This window comes from Pelodiscus sinensis, chromosome 1, assembly GCF_049634645.1.
Source record: "Pelodiscus sinensis isolate JC-2024 chromosome 1, ASM4963464v1, whole genome shotgun sequence".
In the NCBI taxonomy this organism is placed as follows: Eukaryota; Metazoa; Chordata; order Testudines; family Trionychidae; genus Pelodiscus; species Pelodiscus sinensis.
Window position 1 is genome coordinate 192,178,934 of NC_134711.1, and position 20,199 is coordinate 192,199,132.

Sequence of the window (20,199 nt, forward strand, 5' to 3'; positions counted from 1 at the left end):
TTAGGCTGACCTGTTTAAATAATTACTGCCGTTTATACAGACATTCCCCCAACCACTATTTGGGCCAGAATACTTCTCTGCAAAGACCAGGTTCTATTTTATTGTATTTGGTGTTAGGTCTACTGTAGGGATAACATATTAAAGTACAGGCAGTCCCCGGGTTACGTACAAGATAGGGACTGTAGGTTTGTTCTTAAGTTGAATCTGTATGTAAGTCGGAACTGGCGTCCAGATTCAGCCGCTGCTGAAACTGATCAGTTTCAACAGCGGCTGAATCTGGATGCCAGTTCTGACTTACATACAGATTCAACTTAAGAACCCCAGGCATCCCCAAGTCAGCTGCTGCTGAAACTGATCAGCGGCTGATTCCAGGAAGCCCGGGGCAGAGGCTTCCTGTAGTCAGCCACTGGTAAGTTTCAGCAGCGGCTGACTTGGGGATGCCTGGGGCAGAGAAGCTGGAGTGCTGCTGGGTTGGTCCAGTAGCGCTGCCGCTCCTCGGCGCTACTGGACCAACCCAGCAGCACCCAAGCAGCTCTGCCCCAGGCGTTCTGATTCAGCCGCTGCTGAAACTGACCAGCAGTGGCTGAATCAGGACGCCTGGGGCAGAGCAGCTGGGGTGCTGCCGGGTTGGTCCAGTAGCGCCCAGAGCAGCGCTACAGGACCAACCGGCAGTGCCCCAGCTGCTATACCACAGGCGTCTGGAGCAAAGCCGTGGAGCACGGGGGCAGCGGCACAGCCCAGACGCGCCGTGGCTGTCCTGCTGCCCTCGGGCTCCACGGCTTTGCTCTGCTTTGCTCCCCGTATCCCTGGTCTGCAGACCAGGGGGACGGGGAGCAAAGTAGAGCAAAGCGGCGGAGCACGTGGGCAGCGGACAGCCCAGACGCGTCTGGGCTGTCCGCTGCCTGCGTGCTCCGCCGCTTTGCTTCCTCTCCCTGGTCTGCTGGAGACCAGGGAGAGGGCCCCGTTTGTAACTGCGGATCCGACAAAAGTCGGATCCACGTAACTCGGGGACTGCCTGTATTAAAAATGATTCCCCCAAGTGGAAGTGACTCCCCATAATTTGTTCCCCACAGCTAAAAGTCTAAGTACTATAAGTTTGTTAAGTAAAAGAAGCATATAAGTGTTTAGATTTATTCTTGTTAAAGTGTTTAGATTTAGTGTTATCAAGCTTGATAAGTATTTAGAATGATTATTATTTTATTATTATTTGTTAAGATTGTTAAATGTTTAGATTTATAATTATTGCCCCTCTAGAATATAATTTGTTAGGAATGTAATATTAGGTCATGTAACTTAAAACTGTTAAAAATATAATACTATGTTGCCAAAAACAGCTCCCCTCTCTGTGTCCCAGGGCACGCTCAAACTTTTGCAAGTGGCTGCTTGTCAAGCCACTAACTCTGCTCTGGGAGCCAAGCCCTGTAATTGTCTAAGGGCATTGTTACACAATTGACTCCCATTCTCTTCAAAGCATTGTGAAGCAATTAACCCCAATTGCAAAGTGAAACATTGTAACTATAACAGTAACTAACTCAGCACTCAGAGATAATGTTTTAAGAAATGCCACCCAGAAACTTCTGTAACTTTTTGTAACTACAACTCTTGTACATGTAAAATTATTATTATACAAAATATTGTATGTGAAACATTAATTAGGGAATGTATGTAAGAGAGAGAGTGTACTTGGACAATGAATGAATGGTTTGAGAGGTGCCAGCCTGAGAATGCCGCATTAAAGGGCTGAAGAAGGCGTCGGGTGACAGTGCAACCAAAAGGTGTCAAGTGGAGAAAAACTAGAGACTGGAGGTCCACCCTATGAGATCACTGACAAGCACCTGGCAGCCACCCTGAAGACATCAGCATGATGCAGCAATTCCCATAGACTAGCATAGGAAGAAATTCCTATAAAGTTTGGACCAAAAGACTATGGAGTCAGAGTCCAAAATTCTGCTGCCAGCCCACCAGGAGCTTCAGATGCGCATCTGATCAGGACTTCGCTCCCCACTACCATCACTTGTGTACAGAATACTTGGCCAGTATTCTGTCACAAGCAACTTCCAGGCTGGTAACTATAACTTGAATGAATGGATGAAGGATTGAATGAATGTTTATATATATATATATACAATAAATGTGGCTTTTTGCCTTATCCCCCGTCATAAGATCCTGCTTGCTTTTATTGGTATAACACTACCATCCATATCACTGCAGTAGCTGGATGCTTTCCAGCAGTGTATTTAAGTAACATGACTAACAGCTGTCACTATGTGGTTTATTCTCTCATCCTCTCTTCAGAAGGAAAATTGTGCCAAATGCTAGTCATCTGAAGAAGTGGGCTGTGCCCATGAAAGCTCATGATACCATTTACATGTTTTGTTAGTCTATAAAGTGCTACCAGACCATTTGTTGTTTTAAAGTGTGACGGGGCAGAACCGCCCCGCCACTCGCAAGCGGTAGCAGGGTCCGCGGGAGAGAGGGACGCGGACGCCGCAGCGCTGGAAGACGCAGTGAACGGGGACAGGGAGGCCGCGGCGCGTCATCACGGCGCGCCCGGAAGCGTGGCAGGTGACGTCACAAGTGCGACGACGGAGGAGGGAGGGGGGAACCCGGAAGTGCAGAGGGGCAGAAAAGGGCCGGAACGGGAGCGGCAAGGGGGGAAGCCAGGAGGAGGAGAGGCGAGCCGGGGGCAGAGGAGCCCCGAGCGGAGCGGTCCCGGACGGGAAGGCAGGGAGCGGAGCAACCCGGTAAGCGGGGCAGCGGCCGGCGGAGTGGAGTAGGACCCAGGGCGGGTCGTGTATCCCGGGAGCAGGTGCGTTTGGGGTACTACCCCCCTGCTACCACCGAGAGGCACGCTCTCGGTGTCAGGGCCCTGGGTCGGGGTCCGGAGTGAGGGTGGGCCCGGACCCCCCACTCCGCCAAGGAGGTGCGCGAGCAAGTGGTGCATTGGGCACTACCTGACTGTAAACAAAACAGTGGGGGGGCGGCGGACTGGGGTCTCGCCCCGTGACATAAAGTTTATTTAATTTTAAGCGGTTCTTAGTAAACCCTCAAGGTAAAATTATGAGAAGAGTTTTCTGTCCCAGAGACAGCTTGAGGCTTACTACTGTTGGCCCAGAAGGGTTCTCCCCATGAGCTAGTACATCCCATCCCAGCATGGAGAGAGTCTCTGAGGTTTAAAAAAAAGAAAAAAGTGGAAAAAGAAGAGCAAAGTGTTTGTTTATATACAAACCAGCAAACAGTTGCTGAAAGGGTTTAATAGCTAAGCTGAAAAGTAGACATTTAACTGAGCTTGTGCTCTCTCTCTCTCTCAATTCTTGTCTGAGTGCATTCTAAAAAAAGAAATAATGCAAGACAAGACAACAGCCAACAAACGGTTGTTCCTTTGGCGGTTGCTGGATATATAACTGTTAGAGACCGTGAGGAAATAGTTTTCCCAAAATGTTTTGATAAAAGGAAATATTTTTATATCTCTATTTTTTCTTTGAAATTTCATGTTTGTGGCAACCAAAACGTGAGAATTTTACAAAATACAATATTTACAACATGAATTTTTTAATGAAAATTTAATGTTCAGTAGAAAAAACATGTTTTCATTAAAAAGTTGCCAAAATGTGTGTATATATATATATATATATATCCTTTAAATGTAGGTGGCTGAGAATGACTATCAACTCTTCCCTCTCCTCTCTTTTCTGTAATCCTAGGCTTTGTCTACTCTACACAGTGTTTTTGGCAGAAGCAGTTTTGTAAGGAAAAAAAAGTGGAGGTGTACACACTACACTGCTACCTTTGGCAACAAAACTCTCCTGTTTTGCTGACAGTGCCACAGTGTTTTTTGCAGCAAAGTTAGAGCAAAAAAGCATCAGGGTGAACTCTGTGTTCTACATGGCTCAATGGGATTGAGAAATCCACACTATGTGATGCTTGTAATGCCCATGAGGCATTACAAACTCTTTGCAAAGCAGTGCACCCTGTGGCCAGTTGTACAGTGGGATAGCGAACCACAGTGCACTGCTCTGTGGTGATACAAGAGCGGCTAGCATGGATGTGCTCTATTGATACAAAGAGCATAGTGTGGTTATTCAATATCCGTTTAATTAAAGTAGTGCTTGTATGCTGACATAACTTCCAAGCTGCTTTTTTTTCCTGCAGGTTGCCAATATTGGTAAAATATTAATTACTATTAATGGCCTGAGATTGTAGCTCTTTTCACTGTGTGATAGGTCCATTTTAATGGTAGATTTGTTCTTATCAAGGATGTAAGTGGGAATCTTTTCTGATACTGAGTATACACAAACCTTTCTTCTGTAGCTTTCCGGATCAGTAGGTGGAGTAGCCAGTGACAGCAAAAGTCAAAGGATTATAGGGCTTTTCTCGATTTAGCAGAACTTGCAATGAGTCACACCAATTAGATATTGAAACAAACCAGGCCTGTTAATTATCTAGCAAAGTTTGGGGTTGTTCACTTACCTGAAGGCATAACATTTCTTTCCGTTAATTGATTATCTGGAGCTGGAAAAAAAATCCAAAATTATTTATTTTGGAATGAATACCATGGGATAGTTAAAAACCTTGTACAGAATAAGCAGTCAGCATAATTCAACTTTTTGTTATATCAGTTATTTTCACATTGGAGGAAAAAATAGACCTTTGTTGCATGTTCTAGCATCCCTTGACTGATAGGCTAAGTCGGACCTTGTTCAGCTCTTTGCACAACAGATTTTCTCTTTGCATCCCAGCACTAAAAGAAAAGTCACAGGTGCAAAGACAGTTGATTTTGTGTCTTTGCTGTGAAAAAATATATGGCCTGTTCCTGAGCTGATTAAAATTAATGAAAGTCTTTCTTTGACTTTTTGGGGATTTGGAATGAGCCCATATGAGTGAAGTTATTGATGCATGGGGTAATAGACTCCCCACCCCCTTCTGTTAGTATAGGGAAAGGATGCACCTAGCAGAATATGTAAACATGGGTGACCAAATGATTAAAAACTTGTGTGGCAATTCTCCTTAAGATGTATTTCATTTAAAGAGGGGAAGATCAGAGATTTGGTTTCTCTGGTCTTGGATCATCTGCTGATATTTGAGTTGTGAAGTTTCTGAAAAATTCTCATTCTTACTGTTCCTCATTTAATTAGAAGAATGAAATGGATGGAAGTGGCGAGGTGAAAATCAGTGGAACTTTAACAAGGTACTCAAGCCTAATGTCAGCAATGCATAGGCTCCACCAGGATCAATAAACTTTGTACAGCATCTCCCTCCTGAAATCCCTGTTTCAAAATCAACTTCTAAAGGTCTTACATGAGACGTTGAGTTTCACATATGTCTTCCTTGCTCCGGTCACTCTGTTTCTAGAGATGCAGGTATACACAGCTTCATCAGTTGGCTCAACTCCAGAGAGCATCAGAGAAAAGTTACCATGCTCCAGCTGATCCAAGAAGAGCCTGGTTCTATTGTGGTATCTTCTGGACTGCTCTGTGAGCCGGTCCTTCCCCTTGTAAAAAACATGCACTACCAAGGATGAGTTTATCTGCCAGTATATCGAATAATCGGAAATGGCCAACTTTCCAGGAGTTTTAATGGCACAGGGCAAAATAACAGTGTCTCCGCTGACTGCATGGCACAAGACTGTGTGGGGAACGGCTGTAAAATAAGAAAATGTTGAGAGAAGTGTGAAAAGATACATTTATATTGCTGAGGGGCAAATCATACTGAGCACCCTCAATTCCCATTGTTATTCTCAACTCCCATGGTCCGCACTCTCAGAATGTGGCTATAAATTTGTCAATAGCTGTAATGGGAGAGACATCTGTACCAACACCTATACCTTAGTGACAGCTTGAATACAGCAGCTGTTAATAGCCACCAATAGCTGGCGACTCTCCTATAAATCTATTCATCTGTGGCACTTATGTGGTGCTTATTACCAATAGTAGCTGAGAACCTCAATCTTTAACACATTTATCCTTACAACACCTGTCTGAGTTAAGAAAATCTTATTCCTCCATTTAAGAAATGAGCATGAGACATGAAGAGATGAAGGCCCAGATGTACAAAGACAGGCTCCTAACTTCCATTTAAATCAGTCAGAGGTGAAAGTAGCTTAACATTTGTGACAGGTACTGTCCTATTGCAACCCAGCTGTAGCCAGACAGACCCTCCCCCCCATCTCATCCATCTTATTTGCCTCTCTGAGGTTCCTGAAGCATACAGGACAGAGAAGGAGCAATAAAATCAGCATAGTCTATGCTGGCTCATCTGATCCTGAGAAGCTGAAAACATAGATATGAGGAGAGAACGATTAAGGCAATAAGCTGGCCTCGAGGCTGTGAGAAGTGCCCGGCTGGCACCCATGTTGATACGAACACACAGCCATCACTGGGAGAGGAATCCCCCACTGAGAAAAGAATCTCCAGTACTTCCAATTTAATCCTCTCAACTCTCTCTTACAAGTGTAAATTAAGTTCACAACTCCCTTGTAAGAACTGGTCTCACAAAAGGCAGACCAGCACCATTTGGCATCACAGATAAGAAAGAGAAATACGTGACCCCATGGGTATAAAGATGGGTACAGCAGCACACTCACTTTTGAGTGTCAGTCTACCCTCTACCTGCTGGTCAGGTTAGGTGTTTGACCTCCCGAGGTTCTATGGGGATGCCCACCTCGTATTTTCGTCTTTCCTAGGAATTGAGGGACTGGCCCTGGCCTGACACGCTGGAGTCAAGAGGCACAGAAGGGGGTTAAAAATTGTACCTGGATGTGGTCCTCTGTTTTAAGTGTACACAGACTAAGAGCTCTTTAAAGGTTAAGCTGTTACTTGATACTATTATTTCTGTTTTTCCTATCTTTATCTTCTCTGTAACCATTTTTAAGATCTATATTTTGCTAGCAGTTAAGAAATAGAACAATAGCCATTGCAACCATATGATTTATAAGCTTCCTCAATAAACCTGTAACTGTTTAAGCTTTAACCTGACTCCTTCAGCTGCTGTAACAGAACCAGGCACAATTTAAAAGAACTTCAGCCAGTCTTAAGGGACAGATATAGGGGCTACGTCTACACTGGCCCCTTTTTCGGAAGGGGCATGCTAATTTTGAAAGCGGGAATAGGGAAATCCGCGGGGGATTTAAATATCCCCCGCGGATTTAAATAAACATGTACGCCGCTTTTTTTCCGGCTTGGGGAAAAGCTGGAAAAAAAGCGTCTAGACTGGCCCGATCCTCCGGAATAAAGCCCTATTCCGGAGGATCTCTTATTCCTACTTCGAAGTAGGAAAAAGAGATCCTCCGGAATAGGGCTTTATTCCGGAGGATCGGGCCAGTCTAGACGCTTTTTTCCTGGCTTTTCCCCAAGCCGGAAAAAAAGCGGCGGACATGTTTATTTAAATCCGCGGGTGATATTTAAATCCCCCGCGGATTTCCCTATTCCCGCCTTCAAAATTAGCATGCCCCTTCCGAAAAAGGGGCCAGTGTAGACGTAGCCAGGGAGAGCTTGGGCGTTTGGATTTGTGTCACTCCCAGGTAGCAGATCCGTTGGGGCACTTCTCAGCGTCCCCCAGGCTGCCCGCTGCGAAGGAATCACAGATTCTAGCAGCTAAAATCTGAAGTGTAATAAACTCTCCCTGCAAACTTATTGGGGCGCTCGTCAACCTCCTCCAGGTTGCCCGCTGCAAGGGACCCCGGTCTCAGCAGTTGAAGTCTCGGGTGTATAGCATACACACACACCACTCACTGCCCTGACCGTCGGATGACACCAGCTCCCTGCCGGCTTTTGCTGCAGCTCAGCCAGCTTTTGACAGAGCTGCACACCAAGGCTGTGTCCAGACTCAGGGGTTTTTTCGGGAAAAGTAGCCTTTTTCCGAAAAAACTTCACCTGCGTCTAGACTACAGCCGCGTTCTTTCGAAATTAAATCGAAAGAACACGGCTTTTCTTTCGACGGCGGTAAACCTCATTTCACGAGGAAGAACGCCTTCTTTTGAAAGTGCTTCTTTCAAAAGAAGGCGTTCTTGAATGTAAATAGGGCTTCTTCGAAAGAGAGCATCCATACTCACTGGGTGCTTTCTTTCGAAAAAGCGGCTTGCTCTTTCGAAAGTTCCGCGTGCAATCTAGACGCTCTCTTTCGAAAGAGGCTTGCAGTCTAGACATAGCCCAAGGCACAACTGCTTACTTTCTCTCCTTATATCAGTGGAAATTTAGAGCCTACATTTGGTTGTGGATCTGAGCCCAACTCACTTGCCCAATGTCAGATAGGTAATATGTGGTGGAGCACATATCCCAAGTGCCAGACTAGTGCCTAAATCACAGCAAATGTTGATCTCTGAGCATATTTTGTGTGGATGACTTATACAGAGCTTTTCATAAATGTGTCTCTGCATTGTAAACTGAAGGAATTTACTACCAGCTGGAATTCTGTGAAAATTATTCTCAAATACTAGAACATCTTTGTGTTTCACTGTGTAAGCTTGTGACTAATTTTCTCCCCCAGGTCATTTCCTTTCTGAGTAGAAACTTCCTAACTCTCATGAACAATTAGGAGACTCAGGGAGTATTAACAAATGTTGAGAATTGGTGTATAAACAAACAAATGTTTAAAAAATAATCAAAGAACTTATTACAGAATACATTTTATTTAGACATATTTTTTGCTAATTTGTTTAACCACTTCATGATATAGTAGAAAACGTACTACGATGTAGCTTACAAAAGTTGTGACCTTTTAGAAACGAGACTTCACAAACAAACTTCAATGCTTTTAAAGAGAGATGGTCAGGGAATTTCGGCTCAAAAGATGGGTTTTATTAATGTTTTAAAAAAAACTAGAAGGAGACATGCAGAGATGTATTAGTAGGCACCTGTGGAGAAGGTTCCAGAACAGTGAAACCAATGACTATCCCTTTCTGGTTCAACAGGCTCTGAGATGGTATAAGTCTGTGAGTAGCCCTTCATGTTGTTAACCAAACAAACAGGCCTGCAGCAAAGGGCTAATCAGAAATCCAGTCCTCCATTAGAAATAGTGCAGTAGTGAAATGCTTCCCTTTTCTATCTGGGCTCTTAGAAAGATGAAGCTGCAAACTGTGAGGCTGTGGCTTAATGACCTCATAGTTTCCTACAAATGTATTTATCTTAAAATACCAGAAACTGGATGTGTGGGATTGAACTTATACTTCCTTATTTTAAAAAGAAAGGTAGACCGAAGATTTCATTAACCATGGAATTGTCTTAAAGACTGACAAGTTTGACAGCCAGGCCCACTGACACCAATTCAGGGCGCCAGGGCAGAAACCAATGGGACTCCTGCCCCTCCCCTGCTCAGAGACACCCCAAACCCTCTCCCTTCTGCTCCCTTCCCCACCAGAAGAGCCCTGCTAGGAGGAGCCCCAGGGCAGCCACCCCACACCTGCCATCCCTTCCCCCGACCCAAACTGCTTGCTAGGGAAAGCTGCAGTTGCATCACTTGATTCAAAGATATTTTTTATGGGCCCCAGAACCTGCACAGGGCATGTCAAGAGCACCTTTGAGTCAAGTAGAGCTTTCCCCAGAGTGGGCAGAGCTACTGTAGCAGTGACCAGGACCCCTGGGCAATTGTCCTATTTGCACCTCCACTGTCCTCCTCCCCTGGTCGGCTGGCCTGTGGACAACACATTCATCCATTGAACTGGTACCTATTTGGATGGCAGGAATGATATTTTCTTCCTGTCGCACGGAGAATCATGTACGCTTCCTTAAAATAACGAGACTGGTACTTTTAGCATGTAGCCAAAGATTTAACCACACAATATAGTCCGATCCTGCTCTTCTATTCCAAGGCTCTTGAAAACAATGGAACAAACTTCTAGAAGACCTGGCCCAAATAGGCAAAGGATTGAGGCTCAAGGCTTCAAGAGAAAACTCCCAGGACTCCCAGTAGTTTTCCTAATAACCTCCTTCCTTTTTAAACAGCTTCTAATTCCAAGCACTTGTCAGTACATCACTACAACAACACAGCAATGCCTGTGCAATGAAGTAGAACAATTTCAATAAGCAAGCAGGTGTAGAATGAGTGATAATAAGGAGTTATAACATTAACAATATTTGTTATTCTAAGATGTACATTAGGGCTATGTCTAGATTGGCATAATTTTCTGCAAATGCTTTTAACGGAAAAGTTTTCTGTTAAAAGCATTTGTGGAAAAGAGCGTCTAGATTGGCACAGACACTTTTCCGCAAAAGCGCTTTTTGAGGAAAAGCATCCGTGACAATCTAGACACGCTTTTCCGCAAAAAAGACCCAATCGCCATTTTCGCGATCGGGGCTTTTTTTCACAAAACAAATCTGAGCTGTCTACATTGGCCCTTTTGCGCAAAAGCTTTGCGCAAAAGGACTTTTGCCTGAATGGGAGCAGCACAGTATTTCCTCAAGAAGCACTGATTTCAGACAGTAGGAAGTCAGTGTTCTTGTGGAAATTCAAGTGGCCAGTGTAGACAGCTGGCAAGTTTTTCCGCAAAAGCTACTGCTTTCGTGGAAAAATTTACCAGTCTAGACACAGTAGGAGTTTCCATCTTTTGATGTTTAGATTGTCTGCAGTTTGAAGCTATGCGAGTGTCTCCACAGACTAGTGGATACGTATTGTAGGATACTTACCACCAGGGAAAAAACACAGCAGTAAGTAGGAGGGTATCCAGAGAATATGTTCCCTATATAGTAAGAAAAAACAGAGAAAAGAATGAGGCTACGTCTACACTGGAGGCTTCTTGCGCAAGAAGGCTGTGTCTACACTGGCCGCTTGAATTTCCGGAAAAGCACTGATGATCCCATGTAAGATCGTCAGTGATTTTTCGGAAATACTATGCTGCTCCCGTTTTGGCAAAAGTCTTTTTCCAAAAGACTTTTGCGCAAAAGAGCCAGTGTAAACAGCACAGTACTATGTTCTACAAAAAATCCCCAATCGCGAAAATGCCGATCGGGGCTTTTTTGCGGAAAACCGCGTCTAGATTGGCCACGGATGCTTTTCTGCAAAAAGTGCTTTTGCGGAAAAGCATTCTGCCAATCTAGACGTGCTTTTCCGAAAATGCTTTTAACGGAAAACTTTTCCGTTAAAAGCATTTTCGGAAAACCATGCCAGTGTAGATGTAGCCGAACTGTTTTGCGGAAGAGTTCTTGCACAAAAAGTCGTCCACAAGAGCGTGTCTACACTGGCATGTGCTTTTGTGCAAGAGATGTGCTTTCATGCAAGACCGTCTATGTCAGTGTGGACGCTCTCTTGCGCAAGAAAGCTCTGATGGCCATTTTAGCCATAGGGGTTTCTTATGCAAGAAATTGATGTTGCTCGTCTATACTGCCCTCTTGTGGAAGAGCTCTTGCACAAGAGGGCTCATTCCTCGTGGAGAGAGGAATAACTCTTCCGGAAGAAGCACTGTTTTCTGACGCTGTACTGTAAATTTACTTGTGCAAGAACACGTGTGCAGTGTAGACACCCGGCAAGTTTTTGCGCAAGAACAGATGTTCTTGCGCAAGAAGCTGCCAGTGTAGACATAGCCGAAGTGTAATATGGGAATAATATGCCCAGAATTGCTGTTGTGCTAGCATACCAAATATTGCATTGCTTTATTCCATAAATCATCACAGGCCACAGTGTTTTTATCCAGAGTCAGACTGTTTCAGGTTAGACCCAGTTGGATTAATCTTTTAGCAATGGGTATCAGCTATGATTTTTGGCCCAATTCAAGGGGGCCCAGGGCTTCTGCCACTGCTACTGTAGCAGTGGTAGTGGCTGGCCAGCCCTTTAAATTGCCTCCAGCGTGCTGTGCTGCATGTGTGTGCCAGGGAGCTCTGAGGGCTCTGTGGAGTGTGTGTAGGTGGGTGACATGCCATGGCCAAGGTGATGCTGAGGGTTGGCTATGCTTGGCCCCACCCCCTCCAACTGAGGCTCTGCCCTTTCTGAGGCACAGAGCCGGGGCCCCTCCCACATCTTGACCAGGGGCCTACAGAAGCTATTAGCTCCCTTGGGTTTCAGATCTGAACTTCCCTACAGTTTGAGGTGATTTTGGCTCTGGTGTTCATTGAAGGAAGTTAACCAGTGTGGACATAGAGTCTAGTCTTGAAATTCTCTCTGTTCATGGGGCAGTCATGTGCACCACCAGATGAGCTGCACTGCAGTTAAGTTTACCTGTTCATTTTTGCACTGTCCCAATCTCTGTGAATCCTGTCACTTCATTAATGCCACCAGCATGCACTCCTTTATCTGTGCTGGCTTCCCCTGTACAGAGAACAAAGGCAGAGAAGAAAGGGTGCATCATTTTTACTGTCCATGAGAATTTATCCAAAGGAGGATGAAGGGAATAAGTTTCTTATCTCATCCATTCACTATTGCCGTTGTGGATGAAACTCTACAGCTCCCTTAAGGACCAGCATTAGCTCTTTTGGTGGCCCATGTGAGGCTAGTATTATAGGCTTGGTTACTGTCTGGATGGTCTTTTGTGTTGCCAACTTTCTAATAGCGCAAAACTGAATACCCCTGCTCTGCCCCCAGGCTTTCCCCCCTCTTTCTTCATCACCCATCCCTTTCTTGCTAGCTCTCTCCCATTTCTCCTTCACTTTCACTGGTCTAGGGCAGGGAGGTGCAAGAGGAGATGAGGGTCCAGCTAAGGGTGAAGGCTATGAGGTGGGGTCAGGGATGAGGTATTTGGGAAGGAGGAAGGGGCTCTGGGCTGGGCTACAGGGGGTGCGAGCTTTGGCTGGGGGTGAGAGCTCTGAAATGGGGTCAGGGACGAGAGTGCGGGGATCCTCACGGTGCTTACTGCAGCTCCCAGGAAGTGGCCACCAGATTCCTATGGTCTCTAGGTGCAAGGGCAGCCAGGAAAGCTCCTTCCACTGTCCTCATGCCCAAAGTGCTGCCCCCACAGCTCCCATTGGTTGCATTTCTCAGGCAATGGGAGTTATGGAGCCTGCATTCAGGGGAAAGGGAAGTGTCCAGAGCCTCCCTGCACTTAGGATCCATAGGGACCCAGCAACAACTTCTGGGAGTCACACAGATCCAGAGCAGGGGCAGAACTTGCCTTTGCCCTGGGCCCGCGCTGTGCTGCCAATTGGACTTTTAGTGGCAGACTGGAGCTGTTAGGATCCCTTTTCAATGAGGAGCTCTGGTCAAAATCCCAGTACCTGGCAACCCTACCTTCAAGGGGAGTGGGGATCAACCTTGCCTGAGACCATGTAGTTATCCCCAGCTGATACTGCAGGGGGTGGCTTAATTGTCCATAGTGACCTCAGCTGTGAGAGCCTCAGGCTGCACTACAGGAGCACTCATTCAGGAGAAGATGACTCAGTGGATTGAGCTGGGTGTGTATCTGGGGGTAAGGCTTGGTGAAATCAGGCTCTGGGGGGGTGACTGAGATCAAAGCTGTAAGAAGCAGGAAGGTCCTTGGTAGAAACAGTCAGTGCTTGGGGAGGGAATGGAGAAAGGGGCTAAGGAGCTTCTGGGGAAAGCTCTGGGAAGCAGGGCTAAGCCAAAAGATCAGAGCTGGAATGCTGCCATGCCAGGGGTGGAAAGCAGGAAAGTTCAGGATGGCTTGAGAGGGACACGAGAGTGATTTGTTTTGCTGGTTGTTTGGGTTTGTTCATTGGTCTCTTCTTTTGTGGGAAGAGGCCTGGACTGAAATGTGACCTGACTGCAAGGCTAGGCCACCAAAGACAGAAAGCTAAAGAGAAAGAGAGCAACCATTGTGTCTAAAGAAATGTTCACCAGGAACTGTTAGCAATACCATTAATCCCTGTGATACCATGATCTGCTTCCAACAGAGGCTACAGCAATGAATGGATCCACCTGCAGATGCCTTAGGGCCAGAGATCCAGGTGACACCTATGCGTGTTTGCTGCTGCTACATGTTTTGTGTCCTCTAAAACTGCTCCTCAGGCATTGGCAAGCACTAAGCTAGCTATACAGCCACGGCAACCAGCTAGCCCCAGTCAAGCAAAAACAAGGCTTAAACTAGAGTAGGATTTAAAGGAGCCTTTTATTACGGGGCCTCTTTGGAAGGGGTTACATTAGACTTGTCCCCTTTGCTTAACATGACCACAACTTCCCTCCCTCCCACATAAAGGAAACAACACTCTTTCTCCTGAAGCCCTTAGGGATATTTGTGGTGGCAAAAATGAAATGCAAGGTTCTTCCCCAAGCTCCACCGGTAGCAGCAATGGGGGAAGTAGGAGTGTAGATAGGGCTCTGAAAATTTTTTACTACCACATCTGTGATAAGATGGTAAAAACTCCCAGGTCCTTTCTGCCCTATAACCTAGCTGCCTCACTTGTTCCTGGTGAATTGTCTATGGTGGGGAGGGGAGACAAAGTTTTAATAAACCCCTCAAGAACAAACACTGGTGGGGGAGGAGGGAAGGATGAGTGGTCTCACCCTGGCATCTCAGTATTGGGTCATAGGAGGAGACTTATTTATACGTTTCTTTTTCCTCTGCCTGATGCCCACCTACAATTCCTTTGTTTAAAGTTATCCTTCCTGCTTCCCCAGTCCTCCACACCACTAGCTCTCAACCTTTCCAGACTGCTGTACCCCTTTTAGGAGGTTGCTTTGTCTCACATCTCCCAAGTTTCACCTCTCTTAAAAATGACTTGCTACAAAATCAGACCTAAAAATACCGAAGTGTCACAGGGTGCTATTTCTGACATATTGCCCACTTTCTCATTCTTGCCACACAACTTTTCAATTACATCAGTTGGAATATAACATTTCAGTGGGATAATCGAGCTGCCTTTTTGCTCCTAAGCCTCATCTGAAGCCCGAGCCCCACGTGGTGAGACTGAACCATGTAACTTAATTGTCTGGAGCCCCATGGGGCCATCCTGCTTGCCACCCCAAAAGTGAGTCCTGCACTTCTGACACCCTAAACCTGTCCCGTGACCCCTGAGAAACACTGATCTAGATCAGTGGGTACCCTCTGGATGACCTCTGGGTGCCCCCAGGGCTATACCTACACCTGGTTGAGAATCAGTGCTCTATGTTAAAGGCTGGAAGAGGAGGTCCTAGTCCCTGCTCACCTTCCTTCTGCTGACATGCAATTTAAGCATAGAGGTGCCTGGGTCTTCATGATAATCCTGTTTTGCTCCCAGCCTGAGCCTCCTATTGTTTCTTGGTGTGAGCTGACTAAGGCAGCAGCAGCAGCAGCAGAATGAGTCAGGGCAAATCTGGAGAAAACAGGACATTCAGCCTGGAGGCCATAGGGTTGGATTGGATCCATACACAAGCCTTGACTCAGCTGCTTCTATTCTGTTCCTAGATCTTGCCTCGTTTCTAGCATAGTGTCTGCTGCCAACAGGGAACTCACCGTTCTTTGCTGCAGAACATCTAAGGAGGTGCTAGTATATTAAGGGGTAAATCTGGATGATGAGACCCAGATTAGACTCCTGTGATCTCTGATACATCTACAAGGGAAGGCAGTTTAGTCACTCTTCTTAAGGAAGGTTTACTCAGCCTTAAAAAATCCCCCTCTTCTTGCTCACTGTGCATAAAATGTTACTAGTGTGTTTTTTTTGTTCCTTTATGGGGAGGGTAAGTGGATTTGGGATGTGGCTGAGAGAGTTTCCTGAGTGAATTCCTTCCTTGGTAGGCCCCTGCCTGTTGTTTTAGCTGCCTGCTTGGCGCAGGGTTTATCTCACAGACACAGATTTCTCAGTAATGTGCACCATGTGTTATACAGAGATTGTCTTGTGGCTGCCTTCCCCCAACCCGGTAGTGATTGCTACAGCATTTCCTCATATGGCAAAACAATATTACAAGAACTTGGCAGTGGTTTTTTTCTCCTCTCAGTAGTTAAGTCAGCAACTCTCTAAAATCCAGCAGTGCTCCTGTCCACTGACCACAGGTAGTGAGCCTCTCAGCCCTGTGATTTGCCTCTAAGATCCTACACCGCACACACACACAGACTGACACAGGGCTATGTAGACTATTAGCAGTAGCTTGAAAACTGAATGTTAAACTCCCACGACCCAAGCCTGGCTGAGCCGTGCTTGGCACAAGACCCCCAAAAGGGAAGGTGGTTTTTATGCTGCTTTTGCTACTCCCTCATTCAGTTCAGCCCCAGTCAGACCTGATTGCCTGGAGCCGTGCCCTATGCCTCTGTTCACACCACTCCTACAGGAAGAAGGGCGCTGTCACAGGGACTGCTGCAGTGTCCCCACCACCTAGAGAGGCCACTTGCACAGGAGGAACTTGTGGTTGGCCGGGCATCCCACCCATCTCTGTGCACAGGGGCTGTAGCAGCCTTGAGAGCAGACTCAAACCTGCTGACAGTGCATGTAACTCTGCTGGAGTCATTCAATGTGCACCTGCTTGCAATAGTTCTGGGGTCTGGCTCTTTTGTCAGTACATCCCCAAGCTTGCTGAAGTCGATGATGTCAGAACACACCCTTCATGACCTTTCAAGTGACCATGGTGGGTAACATTGGGTGTCGTTTCCTTGAGTAACATTGGTGCAGGCTTAAGAACCCAAAGAACAGTGAGGCTTTTCCTTAAGCCAAGCCTGCTCATTCTTCGGAGTTGTTGCAGCTCTAGCTGATTTGCTTCCACTTAACTTTCCCATAGGACTTCTCCTTCTCTTAAATATGAACATAATAAGGCTTGAAAACAAGGAGCCTGGTAATACAAGCCATCTTTATCTTAAACATGTGTAAATCAGCCATCATTTTAGTATCCAGCCATGTCATTTAACTGTGCTTTTCTTAAGCTCAACCTTTGCACAGAAGTAAGGTCTTGACCCTCTTGTTCACATGAGAAAGTTTCACTGGTTTAATTGGAGGAGTGATTTTCTTTTAAGCTGATTCAGTTAAAACTGTATAAACATTCTTAAATCAACCCAAATGTCCACACATGGGGTTTGCAATTGCTTCACTAAGTTGGTTTAAAATAATACTGTTAGTAAACCAGTGGGGTGTTCTTGTTTAGACCAGGCCTAAGAGCGCATTTCAGATTGGAACTACATAAAGTGTAAACCTCAGGGGAAAGAGACTGTCTTTTTATTCTCTTTGTACAGCACCTCGTTGAGTGGGGCTCTATGATGTGGCTTCCTAGGCACTATAGAAATACATGGCTACATCTAGAATGGCATGATTTTCTGCAAATGCTTTTAATGGAAAAGTTTTTCCGTTAAAAGCATTTGTGGAAAAGAGCGTCTGCTTTTGCGGAAAAACTTGCCAGTCTAGACACAGCCCGGCTACGTCTACACTGGCACCCTTTTCCGGAAATGCTTAAAACGGAACAGTTTTCCATTATAAGTATTTCCGGAAAAAGGGCGTCTACATTGGCAGGATGCTTTTCTGGAAAAGCACTTTTTCCAGAAAAGCGTCCATGGCCAATGTAGACTTGCTTTTCCGGAAAAAAGCCCCGATCATCATTTTCGCGATCAGGGCTTTTTTGCAGAAAAGACTACTGTGCTGTCTACACTGGCCCTTTTCCGGAACAGTTTTTCCGGAAAAGGACTTTTGCCCGAATGGGAGCAGCATAGTTTTTCCGGAAAAACACTGACAATTTTACAATAGATCGTCATTGCTTTTTCGGAAAAGCAAGTGGCCAGTGTAGACAGCTGGCAAGTTATTCCGGAAAAGCGGCTGCTTTTCCGGAATAAGTGGCCCCGTGTAGACACAGCCCCCATGTGTAATAAAGCAGGATTAGAATGAATGGCTTCTAGTTAGTGGGTATAAGAGGCAGGGGAAGGCAATGTCTTCCCAAACTGGGAGGTATGGCCCTGCCCACATTCTGCCCCCAGCTTCAAGATGGCTCCTGGGCTTCAGCCACACTGAGGATGGGCAGGCGGGGGCAGTGTGCCCTCCCCTTGCTCTGGGTCCAGAGACGCTAGGGCCAGGGAGGCTTCTGTGGGGGGCTGGAGACGGACTTAGCTCTCATGGGGGGCAGGGCTTTGGGCAGAAGGGGCAGGGCTGGGTCTTGCTTCCCCCAGCCCTATGCTCAACCACCATCCATGCATCTAGGGGTTCTAACATACCACTTCATATGACGCTAACTGGCTTGTGGTATTAAGCCCCTTTCTCTCTTCTCTTTTCTCTAGTTGTTTATTGACAGCGCGCAATGGAGCAATGCTTTCTTCATTTCAGTCTTACAAAGTGATCACATGGGATTTTTTTTTTAAATCTGTGTTTGAAAAACTATCAAAAAATGGTAGTTTTCGCGGAAGAATTATTCTTTAAATGGTTAAAGAATCCAGTCAAGTCTTGTTCCTACCCTAAACTGTTGAAGGGAATTTTTTTTTTTTAAACAGGAAAAAGCGCGTTTCAGCAGCCTTAGGGCAGCCTTCACAGCAATTAAAATACGACACCATATAAAAACTGCAATTCTAGAAGTCAGGCAAATTAGCCCAACCCTGCAACAAAATTAAATCAGCTAACTTAACAATTATACAAGCAGACAAATACCCATGGCTTTCCCAAGTGCTTGAGAAAATTCATAGGCCTCATATTACAATCTGAAGGCAGATAGATTCAGGGTATTTCCTGCTGTATGTGTGGAGAGTAAATTCCAGTGTTAAGGGGCCTTCATGTTCAGTGTTGACCATGAAACAAGCACTTATTTAAAAATATATATACTTATCTCTTTTCCTAGTCTGAAGCAATATGAAAAACAGCCTGTCATCAATCTTCACTTCAATTAACTCAGGGGAACTCCACCTGAGAACTTTTGCCAATTAAAACTGTCAGAGTAACAGGAAGAAAAATAATTCCTCAGGTAGATGAGTTCCAGGCCATGTCAGGCTCTCTAGATCAAAAAGCAGTGCTCTGAATTTAATCCAAAAATCTATAGACAATCATTGGAGGTGAGACAGCAGATCACAGACAGCTGGTGTAGTGTGCTCCTAGTACAGGATTGACCATATCTCCCAATGAGAAAACAGGACACCCCCAGCTATTCACTTAAAGCCCCCGCTCCGTGCTGTGGCTGAACCCTGCCCTCTCCCCCACCTGGTGAGAGGTTGTTGCCTGGTGGGTGGAACCATGTGGGGTCCCTGGATGTTGGAACACTGTTTTTCCTAGCCCTGTTTCCCACATTCATCTCTGCTTGTCCCCTCCACCTGCACCCTGCTTTTCTGACACAAATGGGCATTTGTTCTCTCTGCTCTTGCCAACTGAGTCAGCAAGAGCAAACGGGACAAATGCCTCCTTTTGAAGGAGAAAAAAACCTCAGGGTGGTTGGGACAGAGCTTAAAAAAAGGGGTTGCAGGAAAAATGGAATGTATGGTCCCCCGTCATACCGTGATGTATCACTTCTGGTCACATTCTGATACTGTATCATCTAAAGCAGTGGTTATTTCACCCATAATCCAAAAATCTAGCTGTGGCTCTCTGCAATGATATACCCAAATGCTTTGACTGCAGAAGAGTGTGGGGTTAGGGTCTAGGTTAGAAATGAGAGGTGACTTGGGGATACCTGGTGGGTTGCTATGGGATGATGCATACAGTAGGGTGCTGGGATGGGAAGACCTGGGAAGGGAGCCTTGTCATGAGCCCTTTTTTTGCTATGCCTCTCTGTTTGCAAAGTCCTGGTCTGCAGTCAGCTGTGCATCTAATAGAACTCAAAACTGAACTCAAGTAATGTCCGATGGGGACAGGCCACCTTTAAGAGGGCTAATATCTTTGCCAACTCTTCCTCTCAGCTCCCCGAGTCTACCACACTGCCGAGCAACGTAAGCAATGCTGGCTTACAGTGAGAGTCTTCAGCACAATGTGGTGATAACACTGAACAAACTTCTACTCTATAAGCCACTGACATTTTCAAAAGGTTTGGAGGGGTCGCTGTGTTAGTCTGTGCCTGGAAAACCTTAAAAAACAACAACATAGTCCTGCAGCACCTTAGAGACTAATAAAACATGTAGATGGTATCATGAACTTTTGTGGGCATAACCCATTAATCCGAAACACTAGTAGTTGGGCTAAGAGAATCAAGGAAAGAGATGTCAGGCACCATTTAGTGCAATTCTTTGGGTTTGGTGCCTTCAGGTTTGGATTGGGGCCTTCAGGGTTTTCTTGGCTTGGACTTTTAATTGAAATTTTGAATTGTCAGACCCTTGTTGCTTGAACTTCAAAACAAAACAAACTGCTTCCTCCCCCACACCCCACCCCATCTTTGCCTTAGTGACCTACTCCTGTAAACCATGACACTAAAGTTAGGAGAGAGGCCAAATGTCTACTCTCCAGTTAAAAGAAGCTGCAA

The 20,199-nt window shown here is 45.7% G+C and overlaps 1 protein-coding gene across 5 annotated transcripts in view; it reads right to left on the reverse strand.

Moving 5' to 3' along the window:
- LOC102447648 (CD276 antigen homolog) overlaps positions 1–20,199 on the reverse strand; it is a 54,652-nt gene that overhangs the window by 9,042 nt on the left and 25,411 nt on the right. For 4 of the 5 annotated variants that reach the window (XM_014581018.3, XM_075912658.1, XM_075912655.1 and 1 more), the window contains 4 exons: positions 12,145–12,234; positions 10,620–10,672; positions 5,299–5,640; positions 4,471–4,512 (listed from right to left, as the gene is read on the reverse strand). In XM_014581018.3, coding sequence (XP_014436504.1) covers positions 4,471–4,512; positions 5,299–5,640; positions 10,620–10,672; positions 12,145–12,152 — 445 coding nt within the window. In that variant the 5' untranslated portion in view covers positions 12,153–12,234. Of the gene's footprint in view, positions 1–4,470; positions 4,513–5,298; positions 5,641–10,619; positions 10,673–12,144; positions 12,235–13,033; positions 17,268–20,199 lie in introns of those variants that run through there. The other variant, XM_075912668.1, reaches the window with a different exon arrangement.